The sequence below is a fragment of the Notolepis coatsorum genome (assembly GCF_963971535.1).
Source record: "Notolepis coatsorum genome assembly, chromosome: 11".
NCBI lineage: Eukaryota > Metazoa > Chordata > Actinopteri > Aulopiformes > Paralepididae > Notolepis > Notolepis coatsorum.
Window position 1 is genome coordinate 109,790,171 of NC_140175.1, and position 18,142 is coordinate 109,808,312.

General features: G+C 49.7%; 1 protein-coding gene across 2 annotated transcripts in view; it reads right to left on the minus strand.

Moving 5' to 3' along the window:
• Positions 1-18,142, minus strand: part of fsd1l (fibronectin type III and SPRY domain containing 1-like) — a 172,501-nt gene that overhangs the window by 23,490 nt on the left and 130,869 nt on the right. For both annotated transcript variants that reach the window (XM_084324470.1, XM_084324469.1), the window contains exons 7-8: positions 3,281-3,490; positions 174-272 (exon numbers count right to left, since the gene is read on the minus strand). In XM_084324470.1, coding sequence (XP_084180596.1) covers positions 174-272; positions 3,281-3,490 — 309 coding nt within the window. The remainder of the gene's footprint in view (positions 1-173; positions 273-3,280; positions 3,491-18,142) is intronic.

The window sequence follows — 18,142 nt, forward strand, 5'->3', positions numbered from 1 at the left end:
GAAATCTCACCCCTGGGTTGGATGCCAACCCTCTTTTCGTTGTACTGTACTTGTGCTGTATGATGACAATACATGTTAATCCAATCTAAGCTACAGTAAAGCTAGCATAGAGTTTCCACAATGGTGGAAAGCTAAAAACACAAACACATAATGGTGTACGACAGTGGTCTTACCTCTGGTCTCCAAGGTGACCGGATCAGAGTAGTCCCCCGCAGCCGCCTTGTTGCAGGCTCGGACCCGGAAGTTGATGTATTTGGAGTCAAACTTTAGATCTAGAGAAATTCACAAAACATGTTACGAATGAAAGACTGGATTCTCTGTCTGCTACCCAGGTGACATCACCGCTAGGGCAGAACGATTTGGGGGGAAAAACATGTAATTGCAATTATTTTGACTGATATTGCAATTCACAATATTAGAGGGAATGATCCTTTTTTTTTAAAGCGTCATTACTCTCATTTTCATTGAAAAACATATAATAATTTTTGCAAGGATTTGTATGCTGGGGACATTAGAATAGTGTCACAATAGCACAATTTTCAAATTGCGATTTTGATTGTGAATAACTGTTCGGCCCTAATTGCCACCAGGCCTCTCTGAAGGCCCCTCCCTCTGTCTTTGACTCCCACCACCAGGCCTCTCTGAAGGCCCCTCCCTCTGTCTTTGACTCCCACCACCAGGCCTCTCTGAAGGCACCTCCCTCTGTCTTTGACTCCCACCACCAGGCCTCTCTGAAGGCCTCTCCCTCTGTCTTTGACTCCCACCACCAGGCCTCTCTGAAGGCCTCTCCCTCTGTCTTTGACTCCCACCACCAGGCCTCTCTGAAGGCCCCTCCCTCTGTCTTTGACTCCCACCACCAGGCCTCTCTGAAGGCCTCTCCCTCTGTCTTTGACTCCCACCACCAGGCCTCTCTGAAGGCACCTCCCTCTGTCTTTGACTCCCACCACCAGGCCTCTCTGAAGGCCCCTCTCCCTGTCTTTGACTCCCACCACCAGGCCTCTCTGAAGGCACCTCCCTCTGTCTTTGACTCCCACCACCAGGCCTCTCTGAAGGCACCTCCCTCTGTCTTTGACTCCCACCACCAGGCCTCTCTGAAGGCACCTCTCCCTGTCTTTGACTCCCACCACCAGGCCTCTCGGTCTTTGACTCCCACCACCAGGCCTCTCGGTCTTTGACTCCCACCACCAGGCCTCTCGGTCTTTGACTCCCACCACCAGGCCTCTCTGAAGGCCTCTCCCTCTGTCTTTGACTCCCACCACCAGGCCTCTCGGTCTTTGACTCCCACCACCAGACCTCTCTGAAGGCCCCTCCCTCTGTCTTTGACTCCCACCACCAGGCCTCTCTGAAGGCCTCTCCCTCTGTCTTTGACTCCCACCACCAGGCCTCTCGGTCTTTGACTCCCACCACCAGGCCTCTCGGTCTTTGACTCCCACCACCAGGCCTCTCTGAAGGCCTCTCCCTCTGTCTTTGACTCCCACCACCAGGCCTCTCTGAAGGCCTCTCCCTCTGTCTTTGACTCCCACCACCAGGCCTCTCTGAAGGCCTCTCCCTCGGTCTTTGACTCCCACCACCAGGCCTCTCTGAAGGCCTCTCCCTCGGTCTTTGACTCCCACCACCAGGCCTCTCTGAAGGCCCCTCCCTCAGTCTTTGACTCCCACCACCAGGCCTCTCGGTCTTTGACTCCCACCACCAGGCCTCTCGGTCTTTGACTCCCACCACCAGGCCTCTCGGTCTTTGACTCCCACCACCAGGCCTCTCGGTCTTTGACTCCCACCACCAGACCTCTCTGAAGGCCCCTCCCTCTGTCTTTGACTCCCACCACCAGGCCTCTCTGAAGGCCTCTCCCTCTGTCTTTGACTCCCACCACCAGGCCTCTCTGAAGGCACCTCCCTCTGTCTTTGACTCCCACCACCAGGCCTCTCTGAAGGCACCTCCCTCTGTCTTTGACTCCCACCACCAGGCCTCTCTGAAGGCCTCTCCCTCGGTCTTTGACTCCCACCACCAGGCCTCTCTGAAGGCACCTCCCTCTGTCTTTGACTCCCACCACCAGGCCTCTCTGAAGGCCCCTCCCTCAGTCTTTGACTCCCACCACCAGGCCTCTCGGTCTTTGACTCCCACCACCAGGCCTCTCGGTCTTTGACTCCCACCACCAGGCCTCTCGGTCTTTGACTCCCACCACCAGGCCTCTCGGTCTTTGACTCCCACCACCAGGCCTCTCGGTCTTTGACTCCCACCACCAGGCCTCTCTGTCTTTGACTCCCACCACCAGACCTCTCTGAAGGCCCCTCCCTCAGTCTTTGACTCCCACCACCAGGCCTCTCTGTCTTTGACTCCCACCACCAGGCCTCTCTGAAGGCCCCTCCCTCAGTCTTTGACTCCCACCACCAGGCCTCTCGGTCTTTGACTCCCACCACCAGGCCTCTCTGAAGGCCTCTCCCTCTGTCTTTGACTCCCACCACCAGGCCTCTCTGAAGGCCCCTCCCTCAGTCTTTGACTCCCACCACCAGGCCTCTCGGTCTTTGACTCCCACCACCAGGCCTCTCTGAAGGCCTCTCCCTCTGTCTTTGACTCCCACCACCAGGCCTCTCGGTCTTTGACTCCCACCACCAGGCCTCTCTGAAGGCCCCTCCCTCGGTCTTTGACTCCCACCACCAGGCCTCTCTGAAGGCCTCTCCCTCTGTCTTTGACTCCCACCACCAGGCCTCTCTGAAGGCACCTCCCTCTGTCTTTGACTCCCACCACCAGGCCTCTCTGAAGGCCTCTCCCTCGGTCTTTGACTCCCACCACCAGGCCTCTCTGAAGGCCCCTCCCTCTGTCTTTGACTCCCACCACCAGAACTCTCTGAAGGCCCCTCCCTCAGTCTTTGACTCCCACCACCAGGCCTCTCGGTCTTTGACTCCCACCACCAGGCCTCTCGGTCTTTGACTCCCACCACCAGGCCTCTCTGAAGGCCTCTCCCTCTGTCTTTGACTCCCACCACCAGGCCTCTCTGAAGGCCTCTCCCTCGGTCTTTGACTCCCACCACCAGGCCTCTCTGAAGGCCTCTCCCTCGGTCTTTGACTCCCACCACCAGGCCTCTCGGTCTTTGACTCCCACCACCAGGCCTCTCGGTCTTTGACTCCCACCACCAGGCCTCCCTGGGTCTTTGACTCCCACCACCAGGCCTCCCTGGGTCTTTGACTCCCACCACCAGGCCTCCCTGGGTCTTTGACTCCCACCACCAGGCCTCCCTGGGTCTTTGACTCCCACCACCAGGCCTCCCTGGGTCTTTGACTCCTACCCGTCAGCGAGTGCTCGGTGGTCCTGATGTTGTCCACCACCTCCCAGCAGCGCTCGTCCTTGATGCGCGGCAGGCCCTCATGGTCGGTCTTCCGGTACTCCAGGATGAAGTGGTCGATCTTGCTGTCCTCCACCGGCATCCTCCACGCCACCGTCACCATGTTGTCGCTCACCAGACAGTCTGCCGCCTCGATCTCCGCGGCCCGCGGCACTGGGAAGACACGCGGTTCAGATTGAGATTATTTTAATATATTTTTTTAATTATGTTTTTGGTAGATTTGTATTTGTTTGTTCTACCGGGCAGTCCGGTAGAGAGAGAGAGATAGAGGAAGAACGGGAGATAGAGCGGGGGGGAGACATTCGGCAAAAGACGCCGGGTCCGGGAATCGAACCCGGGTCGGCCGCTTCGCTACGCAGCGCGTTACATGGTGTGCTACTAGAGCGCCCCCAGATTGAGATTCTTAACCGTCTCATTCGAAAATATTCCTTTGACATGCAAAGAAAGTGCAGTCTTTTGTAAAACGGGCTACAGAAAGCACCTAGGCTACATCAACAACGTTACTCTACATACTGTATCTGTCACTGTGCTATAGTTTGTTAATCCATAGTGACAGGGTAGGTCGATAGGACAATAAGAAAGAGGGGGGCTAGAAAAGAGGAGACAATGGGAGAGAGAGAGGTGGGGGGATATCAAAGAGGAGGTAGAGAGGGAGAGAGAGGGGAGGTAGCAAAGAGGAGAGAGAGGGGAGGTAGCAAAGAGGCAAGAGAGAGGGAGAGTGAGGGGAGGTAGCAAAGAGGCAAGAGAGAGGGAGAGTGAGGGGAGGTAGCAAAGAGGCAAGAGAGAGGGAGAGTGAGGGGAGGTAGCAAAGAGGCAAGAGAGAGGGAGAGTGAGGGGAGGTAGCAAAGAGGAGAGAGAGGTAGAGAGGTAGAGAGGGAGATAGCAAAGAGGAGAGAGAGAGAGAGAGGGGAGGTAGCAAAGAGGAGATGGAAAGAGAGAGAGAGCAGGGAATAGCAAAGAGGAGAGAGAGGGAAAGAGAGAGAGGGGAATAGCAAAGAGGAGAGAAAGAGGGGGGGGGGGGGATAGCAAAGAGGAGAGGGAAAGAGAGGGAGAGAGAGGGGGATAGCAAAGAAGAGATAGGGAAAGAGAAAGAGAGAGCAGGGGATAGCAAAGAGGAGAGAGAGAGAGAGAGAGAGAGAGAGAGAGAGAGAGAGAGAGAGAGAGAGAGGGGGATAGCAAAGAGGAGAGAGAGAGAGCAGGGAATAGCAAAGAGGAGAGAGACGACACCAGATTGGTAACAATGGCCAGATGACTATTAGCATAACAGTGGTCAGTGTGACTGATGAGCAGGTGGTCAGTTAGTAGCTGCTAGTTAGTCTAGTGATAACAGCAGCCTTCAGGCCATTTTAGATACCCTGACTATGCTAATCGGCCCTGACCATGCTAACCGGCCCTGACTATGCTAATCGGCCCTGACCATGCTAACCGGCCCTGACTATGCTAACCGGCCCTGACCATGCTAACCGGCCCTGACTATGCTAACCGGCCCTGACTATGCTAACCCTGACCATGCTAACCGGCCCTGACCATGCTAACCCTGACCATGCTAATCGGCCCTGACCATGCTAACCGGCCCTGACCATGCTAACCGGCCCTGACCATGCTAACCCTGACCATGCTAATCGGCCCTGACCATGCTAACCGGCCCTGACCATGCTAACCGGCCATGACCATGCTAACCGGCCCTGACCATGCTAACCGGCCCTGACCATGCTAACCAGCCCTGACTATGCTAACCGGCCCTGACCATGCTAACCGGCCCTGACCATGCTAACCGGCCCTGACCATGCTAACCGGCCCTGACCATGCTAACCGGCCCTGACCATGCTAACCGGCCCTGACCATGCTAACCAGCCCTGACCATGCTAACCCTGACCATGCTAACCAGCCCTGACCATGCTAACCGGCCCTGACCATGCTAACCCTGACCATGCTAACCGGCCCTGACCATGCTAACCGGCCCTGACCATGCTAACCAGCCCTGACCATGCTAACCCTGACTATGCTAATCGGCCCTGACCATGCTAACCGGCCCTGACCCTGCTAACCGGCCCTGACCATGCTAACCGGCCCTGACCATGCTAACCGGCCCTGACCATGCTAACCGGCCCTGACCATGCTAACCGGCCCTGACTATGCTAACCGGCCCTGACCATGCTAATCGGCCCTGACTATGCTAACCGGCCCTGACCATGCTAACCGGCCCTGACTATGCTAACCGGCCCTGACCATGCTAACCGGCCCTGACTATGCTAACCAGCCCTGACTATGCTAACCAGCCCTGACTATGCTAACCAGCCCTGACTATGCTAACCAGCCCTGACTATGCTAACCGGCCCTGACCATGCTAACCGGCCCTGACTATGCTAACCGGCCCTGACTATGCTAACCAGCCCTGACTATGCTAATCGGCCCTGACCATGCTAACCGGCCCTGACCATGCTAACCGGCCCTGACCATGCTAACCGGCCCTGATCCTGCTAACCGGCCCTGACCATGCTAACCGGCCCTGACCATGCTAACCGGCCCTGACCATGCTAACCGGCCCTGATCCTGCTAACCCTGACCCTGCTAACCGGCCCTGACCATGCTAACCGGCCCTGACCATGCTAACCCTGACCCCGCTAACCGGCCCTGACCATGCTAACCGGCCCTGACTATGCTAATCGGCCCTGACCATGCTAACCGGCCCTGACCATGCTAACCGGCCCTGACCATGCTAACCGGCCCTGACCATGCTAACCGGCCCTGACCATGCTAACCGGCCCTGACCATGCTAATCGGCCCTGACCATGCTAATCGGCCCTGACTATGCTAACCAGCCCTGACCATGCTAACCGGCCCTGACCATGCTAACCGGCCCTGACCATGCTAACCGGCCCTGACCATGCTAACCGGCCCTGACCATGCTAACCGGCCCTGACCATGCTAACCGGCCCTGACCATGCTAACCGGCCCTGACCATGCTAACCGGCCCTGACCATGCTAACCGGCCCTGATCCTGCTAACCGGCCCTGACCATGCTAACCCTGACCATGCTAACCGGCCCTGACCATGCTAACCGGCCCGGACTATGCTAACCAGCCCTGACCATGCTAACCCTGACCATGCTAACCCTGACCATGCTAACCAGCCCTGACTATGCTAACCGGCCCTGACCATGCTAACCGGCCCTGACTATGCTAACCGGCCCTGACCATGCTAACCGGCCCTGACTATGCTAACCGGCCCTGACCATGCTAACCCTGACCATGCTAACCCTGACCATGCTAACCAGCCCTGACTATGCTAACCGGCCCTGACCATGCTAACCAGCCCTGACCATGCTAACCGGCCCTGACTATGCTAACCGGCCCTGACCATGCTAACCGGCCCTGACCATGCTAACCGGCCCTGACCATGCTAACCGGCCCAAGACATGGCCTCACACACTGGTAATGCTGGTAATTTTATTTGGAAACTTTCTTTTTAGTTTCATTACCGATTGAAACTAGTAGGGTACTGCCATACAAATACTATGCTAAACAAATAAAAAACAAGTTTTCATGTGACATCATCTTATTATATTTCTAGGACAACCTGTCATATCTCACCCACAGTGCAAACAAAACAACCACTCTTCATCATGCATCATTAAATTAATTGATTTAAAAACAAGAACATGTGTGGAGGAGAAGGTCATAAACGGCACGTCATCTTAAAACATTTAAACTGCAAACAAAACATGCTTTGTACCAGTATTTTAGCCAACTTTAACATTGCAAACGTACATAAACATTGATACATGTATTTTTCACTCGTCTGTGTTAAAAAGTAAACAGCAGACGACCTCTACATCGTCATGCCCCATTAGGACGATTGCCTCACGCAGAGTGGTTACCATAGTGATGAAAGCCCCAACTTTACCCAGTACTTAGCTAATAAAAGAGCAGCGTCTTCATCCGTTTCAGGCCCTGAGGAAAAGCCAGAATGCCACTTTCACTCAGGTCTGTAAACAATAGCCCCCTGGCTGAGCCAAACTAGAACTACCCACAGAGAGTTTGGCCAGGCTAGTATTGTACTGGCCAGGCTAGTATTGTAGTGGTCAGGCTAGTATTGTACTGGCCAGGCTAGTATTGTACCGGCCAGGCTAGTATTGTAGTGGCCAGGCTAGTATTGTACCGGCCAGGCTAGTATTGTAGTGGCCAGGCTAGTATTGTACCGGCCAGGCTAGTATTGCAGTGGCCAGACTAGTATTGTACTGGCCAGGCTAGTATTGTACTGGCCAGGCTAGTATTGCAGTGGCCAGACTAGTATTGTACTGGCCAGGCTAGTATTGTACTGGCCAGGCTAGTATTGCAGTGGCCAGGCTAGTATTGTACTGGCCAGACTAGTATTGTAGTGGCCAGGCTAGTATTGTACCGGCCAGGCTAGTATTGTAGTGGCCAGGCTAGTATTGTACTGGCCAGGCTAGTATTGCAGTGGCCAGACTAGTATTGTAGTGGCCAGACTAGTATTGTACTGGCCAGGCTAGTATTGCAGTGGCCAGGCTAGTATTGTACCGGCCAGACTAGTATTGTAGTGGCCAGACTAGTATTGTAGTGGCCAGGCTAGTATTGTACTGGCCAGGCTAGTATTGTACCGGCCAGACTAGTATTGCAGTGGCCAGACTAGCATTGTACCGGCCAGACTAGTATTGTAGTGGCCAGGCTAGTATTGTACTGGCCAGGCTAGTATTGTAGTGGCCAGACTAGTATTGTACCGGCCAGGCTAGTATTGTAGTGGCCAGGCTAGTATTGTAGTGACCAGGCTAGTATTGTAGTGGCCAGGCTAGTATTGCAGTGGCCAGGCTAGTATTGTAGTAGCCAGGCTAGTATTGTACTGGCCAGGCTAGTATTGTACTGGCCAGGCTAGTATTGTACCGGCCAGGCTAGTATTATAGTGGTCAGGCTAGTATTGTACTGGCCAGGCTAGTATTGTACCGGCCAGGCTAGTATTGTACCGGCCAGGCTAGTATTGTACTGGCCAGGCTAGTATTGTACTGGCCAGGCTAGTATTGTACCGGCCAGGCTAGTATTGTACTGACCAGGCTAGTATTGTACCGGCCAGGCTAGCATTGTAGTGGCCAGGCTAGTATTGTACTGGCCAGGCTAGTATTGTACCGGCCAGGCTAGTATTGTACTGGCCAGGCTAGTATTGTACTGGTCAGGCTAGTATTGTACCGGCCAGGCTAGTATTGTACCGGCCAGGCTAGTATTGTAGTGGCCAGGCTAGTATTGTACCGGCCAGGCTAGTATTGTAGTGACCAGGCTAGTATTGTACCGGCCAGGCTAGTATTGTAGTGGCCAGGCTAGTATTGTACCGGCCAGGCTAGTATTGTACTGGCCAGGCTAGTATTGCAGTGGCCAGGCTAGTATTGTACCGGCCAGGCTAGTATTGTAGTGGCCAGGCTAGTATTGTACCGGCCAGGCTAGTATTGTAGTGGCCAGACTAGTATTGTACTGGCCAGGCTAGTATTGTACTGGCCAGGCTAGTATTGCAGTGGCCAGACTAGTATTGTACTGGCCAGGCTAGTATTGTACCGGCCAGGCTAGTATTGTAGTGGCCAGGCTAGTATTGTACTGGCCAGGCTAGTATTGCAGTGGCCAGACTAGTATTGTACTGGCCAGGCTAGTATTGTACTGGCCAGGCTAGTATTGCAGTGGCCAGACTAGTATTGTACTGGCCAGGCTAGTATTGTACTGGCCAGGCTAGTATTGCAGTGGCCAGACTAGTATTGTACCGGCCAGACTAGTATTGTACCGGCCAGACTAGTATTGTAGTGGCCAGACTAGTATTGTAGTGGCCAGGCTAGTATTGTACTGGCCAGACTAGTATTGTAGTGGCCAGGCTAGTATTGTACCGGCCAGGCTAGTATTGTAGTGGCCAGGCTAGTATTGTACTGGCCAGGCTAGTATTGCAGTGGCCAGACTAGTATTGTAGTGGCCAGACTAGTATTGTACTGGCCAGGCTAGTATTGCAGTGGCCAGGCTAGTATTGTACCGGCCAGACTAGTATTGTAGTGGCCAGACTAGTATTGTAGTGGCCAGGCTAGTATTGTACTGGCCAGGCTAGTATTGTACCGGCCAGACTAGTATTGCAGTGGCCAGACTAGCATTGTACCGGCCAGACTAGTATTGTAGTGGCCAGACTAGTATTGTAGTGGCCAGGCTAGTATTGTAGTGGCCAGACTAGTATTGTACCGGCCAGGCTAGTATTGTAGTGGCCAGGCTAGTATTGTAGTGACCAGGCTAGTATTGTAGTGGCCAGGCTAGTATTGCAGTGGCCAGGCTAGTATTGTAGTAGCCAGGCTAGTATTGTACTGGCCAGGCTAGTATTGTACTGGCCAGGCTAGTATTGTACCGGCCAGGCTAGTATTATAGTGGTCAGGCTAGTATTGTACTGGCCAGGCTAGTATTGTACCGGCCAGGCTAGTATTGTACCGGCCAGGCTAGTATTGTACTGGCCAGGCTAGTATTGTACTGGCCAGGCTAGTATTGTACCGGCCAGGCTAGTATTGTACTGGCCAGGCTAGTATTGTACCGGCCAGGCTAGCATTGTAGTGGCCAGACTAGTATTGTAGTGGCCAGACTAGTATTGTACTGGCCAGGCTAGTATTGTACCGGCCAGGCTAGTATTGTACTGGCCAGGCTAGTATTGTACTGGTCAGGCTAGTATTGTACCGGCCAGGCTAGTATTGTACCGGCCAGGCTAGTATTGTAGTGGCCAGGCTAGTATTGTACCGGCCAGGCTAGTATTGTAGTGACCAGGCTAGTATTGTACCGGCCAGGCTAGTATTGTAGTGGCCAGGCTAGTATTGTACCGGCCAGGCTAGTATTGTACTGGCCAGGCTAGTATTGTAGTGACCAGACTAGTATTGTACCGGCCAGGCTAGTATTGTAGTGGTCAGGCTAGTATTGTACTGGCCAGGCTAGTATTGTACCGGCCAGGCTAGTATTGTAGTGGCCAGGCTAGTATTGTACCGGCCAGGCTAGTATTGTACCGGCCAGGCTAGTATTGTACCGGCCAGGCTAGTATTGTACCGGCCAGGCTAGTATTGTAGTGGCCAGACTAGTATTGTACCGGCCAGGCTAGTATTGTAGTGACCAGGCTAGTATTGTACCGGCCAGGCTAGTATTGTACCGGCCAGGCTAGTATTGTAGTGGCCAGGCTAGTATTGCTACTAATGGACACTGTGTTACCGTTGCTTCTCTGAAATGAAGAAAAGCGGGGTGCCAGGGTGGTGCACCACGTAACGCAATGCGGTGCAATGTGGCCGTCCCGGGTTCGACTCCCGGACCCGGCGACCTTTGCCGCATGTCTTCCCCCATATCTCTCCTCCCATCCTTCCTCTCTGCCGGACTTGTCCAATAAACGAATAAAAATCTACCAAAAACATAATTAAAAAAAATTATAAAAAGTAGAAAAGCCGGCGAGCTGCGACCCACAGTATGATCTATACAGTCAGTAAGGACCCCGTCTTCATGTGTGGTCCCAGGGTTAGCTAAGGTTCGTTTATGCTAAGGGTTAAATCTAACACGTCTATTTTCATTCAGCTCCAAGACCAACTCATGAACTAATAATACCAAGACCAACCTAGGGAATATGAACTAATAATACCAAGACCAACCTAGGGAATATGAACTAATAATACCAAGACCAACCTAGAGAAAATAAACTAATAATACCAAGACCAACCTAGGGAATATGAACTAATAATACCAAGACCAACCTAGGGAAAATAAACTAATAATACCAGACACATCTTCCGAAGCGTCTGTAGGACCAGAGTTCGTCAAGTGACTGAGAGACCTCGGCTATGTGTCTTCACATACATGATCCTAACCCTGTGTTAAATAACACGCTCTACTCTAGATTTTCTGGCCTTGTGAGGTCTTTGTCTTGTATGTTGAGCGGTAAAAGACGTGGCAAGCCTGGGTAAGCCGGATGCGGCCACGACACACACATGCCGGTTTCAACAATTAGATAAGGTAAGATATTCCCAAATTTTTTTCCCTTGGGGGAAATGCAGGCGTCATAGCAGCATGGGGATGGGGGGTATGGGCAGGGTAATAGAAAAAAGACAATAGGCAGTAAAATGTCATCTGAATATGGAAATATGAGAACAATAAACTGCAAACAATATCATTAACTCTGAATAGAATAAACAATGTAAACAAAGGTGCAGATGAGGGTCTGTATTGGAAATCACACACACACACACACACACACACACACACACACACACACACACACACACACACACACACACACACACACACACACAGCTTATAGTGTATCTTGCATCTATCCACCCCACCCTGTCTGTTCTTCAGTGAAAGCAGCTTATGAACAGACTGGCTTAGTTCATTACAACCAGACAGACGTACAGTGGCCCCATCTTGGCATATAGTGGAGGGCAGGGCTGCTATCAGTTCACTTTCATTTCAATTAATTCACTTATGTAGCCTGCAACCTGCAATGCATTCACTTATGTAACCTGCAACCTGCAATTAATTCACTTATGTATAGGGATGCTCGATATTGGCTTTTTTACCGATACCGATATTCCGATATTGTCCAACTCTTAATTTCCGATACCGATACCGATATCAACCGATACCGATATATGCAGGGTTTCCCCCCAAAAAAACTGAATAATTTCAGGTAACTAATAATTTCACTGGATGCATTCAAAAGGCTTTCTAAATGTAAGCATTATCTGTGCAAAATATGATCATTAAAAAAGTAAAAATTAACATTACATATCTCTTGTTGTTGAATTAAACCAACATGCATACTTTTGACAATAAATAAAATAAGAATTGGTTCTTACTTGCTTGCCTGGGTAAATAAAGGTTAAATAAATGTAAAAAAAAAAAAAAAAAAAAAGTTATTGTTTTTTTTGTTTTTTTACCGATACCGATATTTTCCGATATCACATTTTACTGTCGATATCGGCCGATAATATCGGTCGTCCGATAATATCGGACATCCCTACTTATGTAGCCTGCAAACTGCAACACATTCACTTATGTAACCTGCAACACATTCACTTATGTAGCCTGCAACCTGTAATTAATTCACTTATGTAGCCTGCAACACATTCACTTATGTAGCCTGCAACACAGTCACTTATGTAGCCTGCAACACAGTCACTTATGTAGCCTGCAACACAGTCACTTATGTAGCCTGCAACACAGTCACTTATGTAGCCTGCAACACAGTCACTTATGTAGCCTGCAACACAGTCACTTATGTAGCCTGCAACACAGTCACTTATGTAGCCTGCAACACATTCACTTATGTAGCCTGCAACACAGTCACTTATGTAGCCTGCAACACAGTCACTTATGTAGCCTGCAACACATTCACTTATGTAGCCTGCAACACATTCACTTATGTAGCCTGCAACACATTCACTTATGTAGCCTGCAACACAGTCACTTATGTAGCCTGCAACACATTCACTTATGTAGCCTGCAACACATTAACTTATGTAGCCTGCAACCTGTAATTAATTCACTTATGTAGCCTGCAACACATTCACTTATGTAGCCTGCAACACAGTCACTTATGTAGCCTGCAACACATTCACTTATGTAGCCTGCAACACAGTCACTTATGTAGCCTGCAACACAGTCACTTATGTAGCCTGCAACACAGTCACTTATGTAGCCTGCAACACAGTCACTTATGTAGCCTGCAACACATTCACTTATGTAGCCTGCAACACAGTCACTTATGTAGCCTGCAACACAGTCACTTATGTAGCCTGCAACACAGTCACTTATGTAGCCTGCAACACAGTCACTTATGTAGCCTGCAACACAGTCACTTATGTAACCTGCAACACAGTCACTTATGTAGCCTGCAACCTGCAACACAGTCACTTATGTAGCCTGCAACCTGCAACACAGTCACTTATGTAGCCTGCAACACATTCACTTATGTAGCCTGCAACCTGCAACACAGTCACTTATGTAGCCTGCAACACATTCACTTATGTAGCCTGCAACCTGCAACACAGTCACTTATGTAGCCTGCAACCTGCAACACAGTCACTTATGTAGCCTGCAACACATTCACTTATGTAGCCTGCAACCTGCAACACAGTCACTTATGTAGCCTGCAACACAGTCACTTATGTAGCCTGCAACACAGTCACTTATGTAGCCTGCAACACAGTCACTTATGTAGCCTGCAACCTGCAACACAGTCACTTATGTAGCCTGCAACACAGTCACTTATGTAGCCTGCAACACAGTCACTTTTGTAGCCTGCAACACAGTCACTTATGTAGCCTGCAACACATTCACTTATGTAGCCTGCAACACAGTCACTTATGTAGCCTGCAACACAGTCACTTATGTAGCCTAGAAACTGTAATTAATTTGCTAATGACGGAGCGATCACAGTAAACGTGACCCTGCAGACGAGGAACCATAAAAGTCTGATAGAACTGTTTTTCAATAGTTTTTTGAACAGCCAAAGTACTAACGTTTGTACAGGCATTGCATGACATTTGGAATATATACCAAACCCAAAAGTACCACATCCTCTACCGTCTTTAACACCAAATGTAGTCTGCAACTAGCGCTGGGCGATATATCGAGTATACTCGATGTATCGCGGCTTGTTCTACATGAGATGTAGTAAATTACTATATTCGTGAACATCGAGTATATGTTGTCACGTCGCGGCTGAGATGAGACTTGCTTTAGCGCAGAGCTGTCCTCTCATTTTCATTATAGACAGACCAGCGCGGACCTTTAATGACATGCAATTTAATTGACGCGAGCAATGGGTTAAACGCTCAAAGCGGACTCCACGTCACTAGTTCCATTCGTGAGGAAAGGGGGTGGGTTATATTGACAAGGCTTGACAACAGAGGTTTAAACATAACTTCATATTTATTGGTTATTCGTTTCTTTATATTGGGCATCCAGTTCCATCTCTGTGTGTTAAACTCCTCCTGTGTTGACATTCGAGTGTGACATCATCACCTACGGCAGCTTATACGCTCAAAACGCAAACCTAGAACAAAACCCGAGGGTGGGGGGGGGCTGGCTCTCTCGTGCGATCTTGCGTTCTCGCTCTCTCTCTACATTCAATGATTTAAAGTAGCCAGACGTTACAGTATAAATACTAACTGGATAGTTGATGATATAAACATTTAATTTCATTATCTGAAATATTCTAAAATCATTAAGTCTGCTATAAGCCATTATCCCTTTGTGTGTGATTATTATTTTCTCACAGTAGTGTATATATATATATGTGTGTGTGTGTGTTTGGCTAAAGTAGATAGAAAACACAGTACTGTGTAAAAGTATTAAGCACCCAAGAGTTTTTATATAAATTGTCTTAGATGTAAATAATTGTTTTTATTAGTGTGTCAGTAGACTACTCTTAGTACATTTTCATTTAATTATTTTTTAAAGCATCTTCATGGTTTAATAATGCAAACATATGTTGCAGGGACTTATTATAATCATCATATTGGTGTGACTGTATGCATCAAAGGGTTAAATCAAGCATTTTTAAGTGCTTTAGAGGAAATGTCAAAATATCGCGATATATATCGTGTATCGTGATATGGCCAAAAAATATCGCAATATGATTTAGAGGCCATATCGCCCAGCCCTATCTCCAACTTAAAATATTTACATAATTACTTTTGAAAGCTCGTCTTGAAACCTAAAACGGACTCATACGGTTCTTCATCTGAAGAATGAAATACTGAACAGGTTGCATACGACACACTTCTCATGCCAACGTTTTTTCCCGATGTGGGTGTTTTGAAGAAGATCTCCCTCCTGAATTGAGTAATTTGGAAGGGATATGGGCTCTGTGTAGCCCTGTGTGGCATGAAGGGATATGGGCTCTGTGTAGCCCTGTGTGGCATGAAGGGATACGGGTCCTATAGCCCTGTGTGGCATGAAGGGATATGGGCTCTGTGTAGCCCTGTGTGGCATGAAGGGATATGGGCTCTGTGTAGCCCTGTGTGGCATGAAGGGATATGGGCTCTGTGTAGCCCTGTGTGGCATGAAGGGATATGGGCTCTGTGTAGCCCTGTGTGGCATGAAGGGATATGGGCTCTGTGTAGCCCTGTGTGGCATGAAGGGATATGGGTCCTATAGCCCTGTGTGGCATGTCGTCTGACTGTGTTCAGGTTATTTTTAGTGTTTAGATGAGTGGACAGCCAGAGGCATAATGTGGTCCTCAGATAGTCACCATGACCACATCTAGGCCTCTGTGTGTGTGTGTGTGTGCGTGCGTGCGTGCGTGTGTGTGTGTGTGGAGGCTGTTACTACTCAGCCAAGTACACAACATGCGCAAGAAGGAATTTGACCTACGGGACCCCATCTTCCTGACGAGGCAGGGCAGGTGAGGACACCCACCTCAAGGCTGGCAGAGCCTGATTTAAGGTCTCACTTCCAGTTGACCTGCTACCTTCTCTGTGACTCACTATACAAAGGATTGTCTTAATCTGTTCATCCTCATGAAGACATTTATTCCTCAGGATAGATGTACAGCAACACACACACACACCTCGCCATCCAGCATTCCAATGTTCCTTATATCCTCAGGGAGGGGGGGGAGGGAGAGAGAGAGAGAGAGAGAGAGAGAGAGAGAGAGAGAGAGAGAGAGAGAGAGAGAGAGAGAGAGAGAGAGAGAGAGAGAGAGAGAGAGAGAGAGAGAGAGAGAGAGAGAGAGAGAGAGAGAGAGAGAGAGAGAGAGAGAGAGAGAGAGAGAGAGAGAGAGAGAGAGAGAGAGAGGAGAGAGAGAGAGAGAGGAGAGAGAGAGAGAGAGAGGAGAGAGAGGAGAGAGAGAGAGAGAGAGAGAGAGAGAGAGAGAGAGAGAGAGAGAGAGACCGCTAAATGTGATGCGCTACACATCCGTTACAGTAAAGACCTGAGGCACATACACAGTCATATGTTGTGTGTGCGTGTGTGTGTTTCATAGGATTACCAGATAAATCCTGTGCTCTTTAACCAACCCCTGCCCTCTCATAGCTCTCCTATACTAGATATGACATCGCTGGGATTTTCAGAAGCAAGATGTCTGCCAGTATTCTACCACACAGTAATGCTCCATAGAGCAGTTTCCTAACACCTTTTACTCTCTCTCTCTCTCTCTCTCTCTCTCTCTCTCTCTCTCTCTCTCTCTCTCTCTCTCTCCCTCTCTCTCCCTCTCTCTCTCTCCCTCTCTCTCCCTCTCTCTCCCTCTCCCTCCCTCTCCCTCTCTCTCTCCCTCTCTCTCTCCCTCTCTCTCTCCCTCTCTCTCTCCCTCTCTCTCTCCCTCTCCCTCTCCTCCTCTCTCTCTCTCCATCTCTCTCTCTCTCTCTCTCCCTCACACAACTGGCGAGTACATATATATATATATATATATATATATATATATATATATATATATATATATATATATATATATATTGGGCTGGACATTTTGTTGGCTTAATCCTCTAAAGCCGGTTGCTTTAAATTGTATTTGAATCGGGAGATTATCTTCTTTCCGTCTAAATTGAAAGTATATCGCCATGTCACTCACAGCCTGTTTGGAAATGTGAAAATACTATAATGTTCAACAAGCCTTGGAACTGGTTGTGGATGTCGAGGATGATCCAGATAATATAACTAATAAGAACAGCCTCTCCCTGAACGTCAGCAAAACTAAAGAGATGATTGTGGACTTCAGGAGGTTGGGGGTCAGGGACTACAGCCCCCTCAGCATCGACCGGGCACCGGCCGAGAGAGTGAACAGTTTCAAGTACCTCGGAGTCCACATATCCGAGGACTTGACATGGACCACACACATTGACAGTAGGGGTGTAATGGTACACAGAAGCCACGGTTCGGTACGTACCTCGGTATTGGGGTCACTGTTCGGTACGATTTTGGTATAATATTTTTTTTTTATCCACTTTTTCCCCTCATCTTTCGATTTTTCTCCCATCCCAATTTCATATTTCCAATTCTCCCCTCCCCTGTCTTGAACGTTGCTAGACTATGCCTCCCACTGGTCGGCTGTAGTGAGGATAGAAGCCTTGCATCACGTGTCCCCTCCGGTACACGAGGAGGCAGCCTGTCGCATCTTTTCACCAGACAGCGCGGACTCTCAGTGGCGAGGAGTAACGCGTGGGAGGCTCACGCTGCCCCTGATACTTCCTGTCTCTGCTGTGCAGGCGTCACCCAACCGACCTGTAGGAGTCGCTGTCCACAACGTCCAATCCCCACCCATCGACTTCCACCCGCTACCTCTGTCAATTGAGATAGTATGACGACTGGCCCAAGCCGCAGGAAATGCTGACACCGGGATTCGAGACCGGAGTCTCTTGCATTGGTGACAAGCGCAATCTCTGCTACGCCACCCAGCCGCCCTTATTTATAATAATTTATAATCATTATATATGTGACCCAGTCTGGTGATGTAGCCTACAAGTCGCCAGGGTGAAATGACAGATAGACACTCCTCTTGAGTGTTTTAGACAACAGACTGAGGCCCTGTCCACACAAGCATTTGGATTTAATATGACCGAAGTTTGAAAAAATAAAACTCCGTCCACACGGTGAACACAGGTGAACAACCGTGTATAATTGCGTACTCACGGCAGAGCTGGGAACCCAGCAACCGATACATTTAGTACAATGCCAAAACAGTAGGCGGCGATGTTGTTCAGACATGAAGGCCATTTCAACCAATCAGAAAAGGCTGAACGCTCACTAAACTTCCTGTTGGGTCGCGATCTGCCATTAATTCACTGAAGAAGAAGAAGTAAACTTC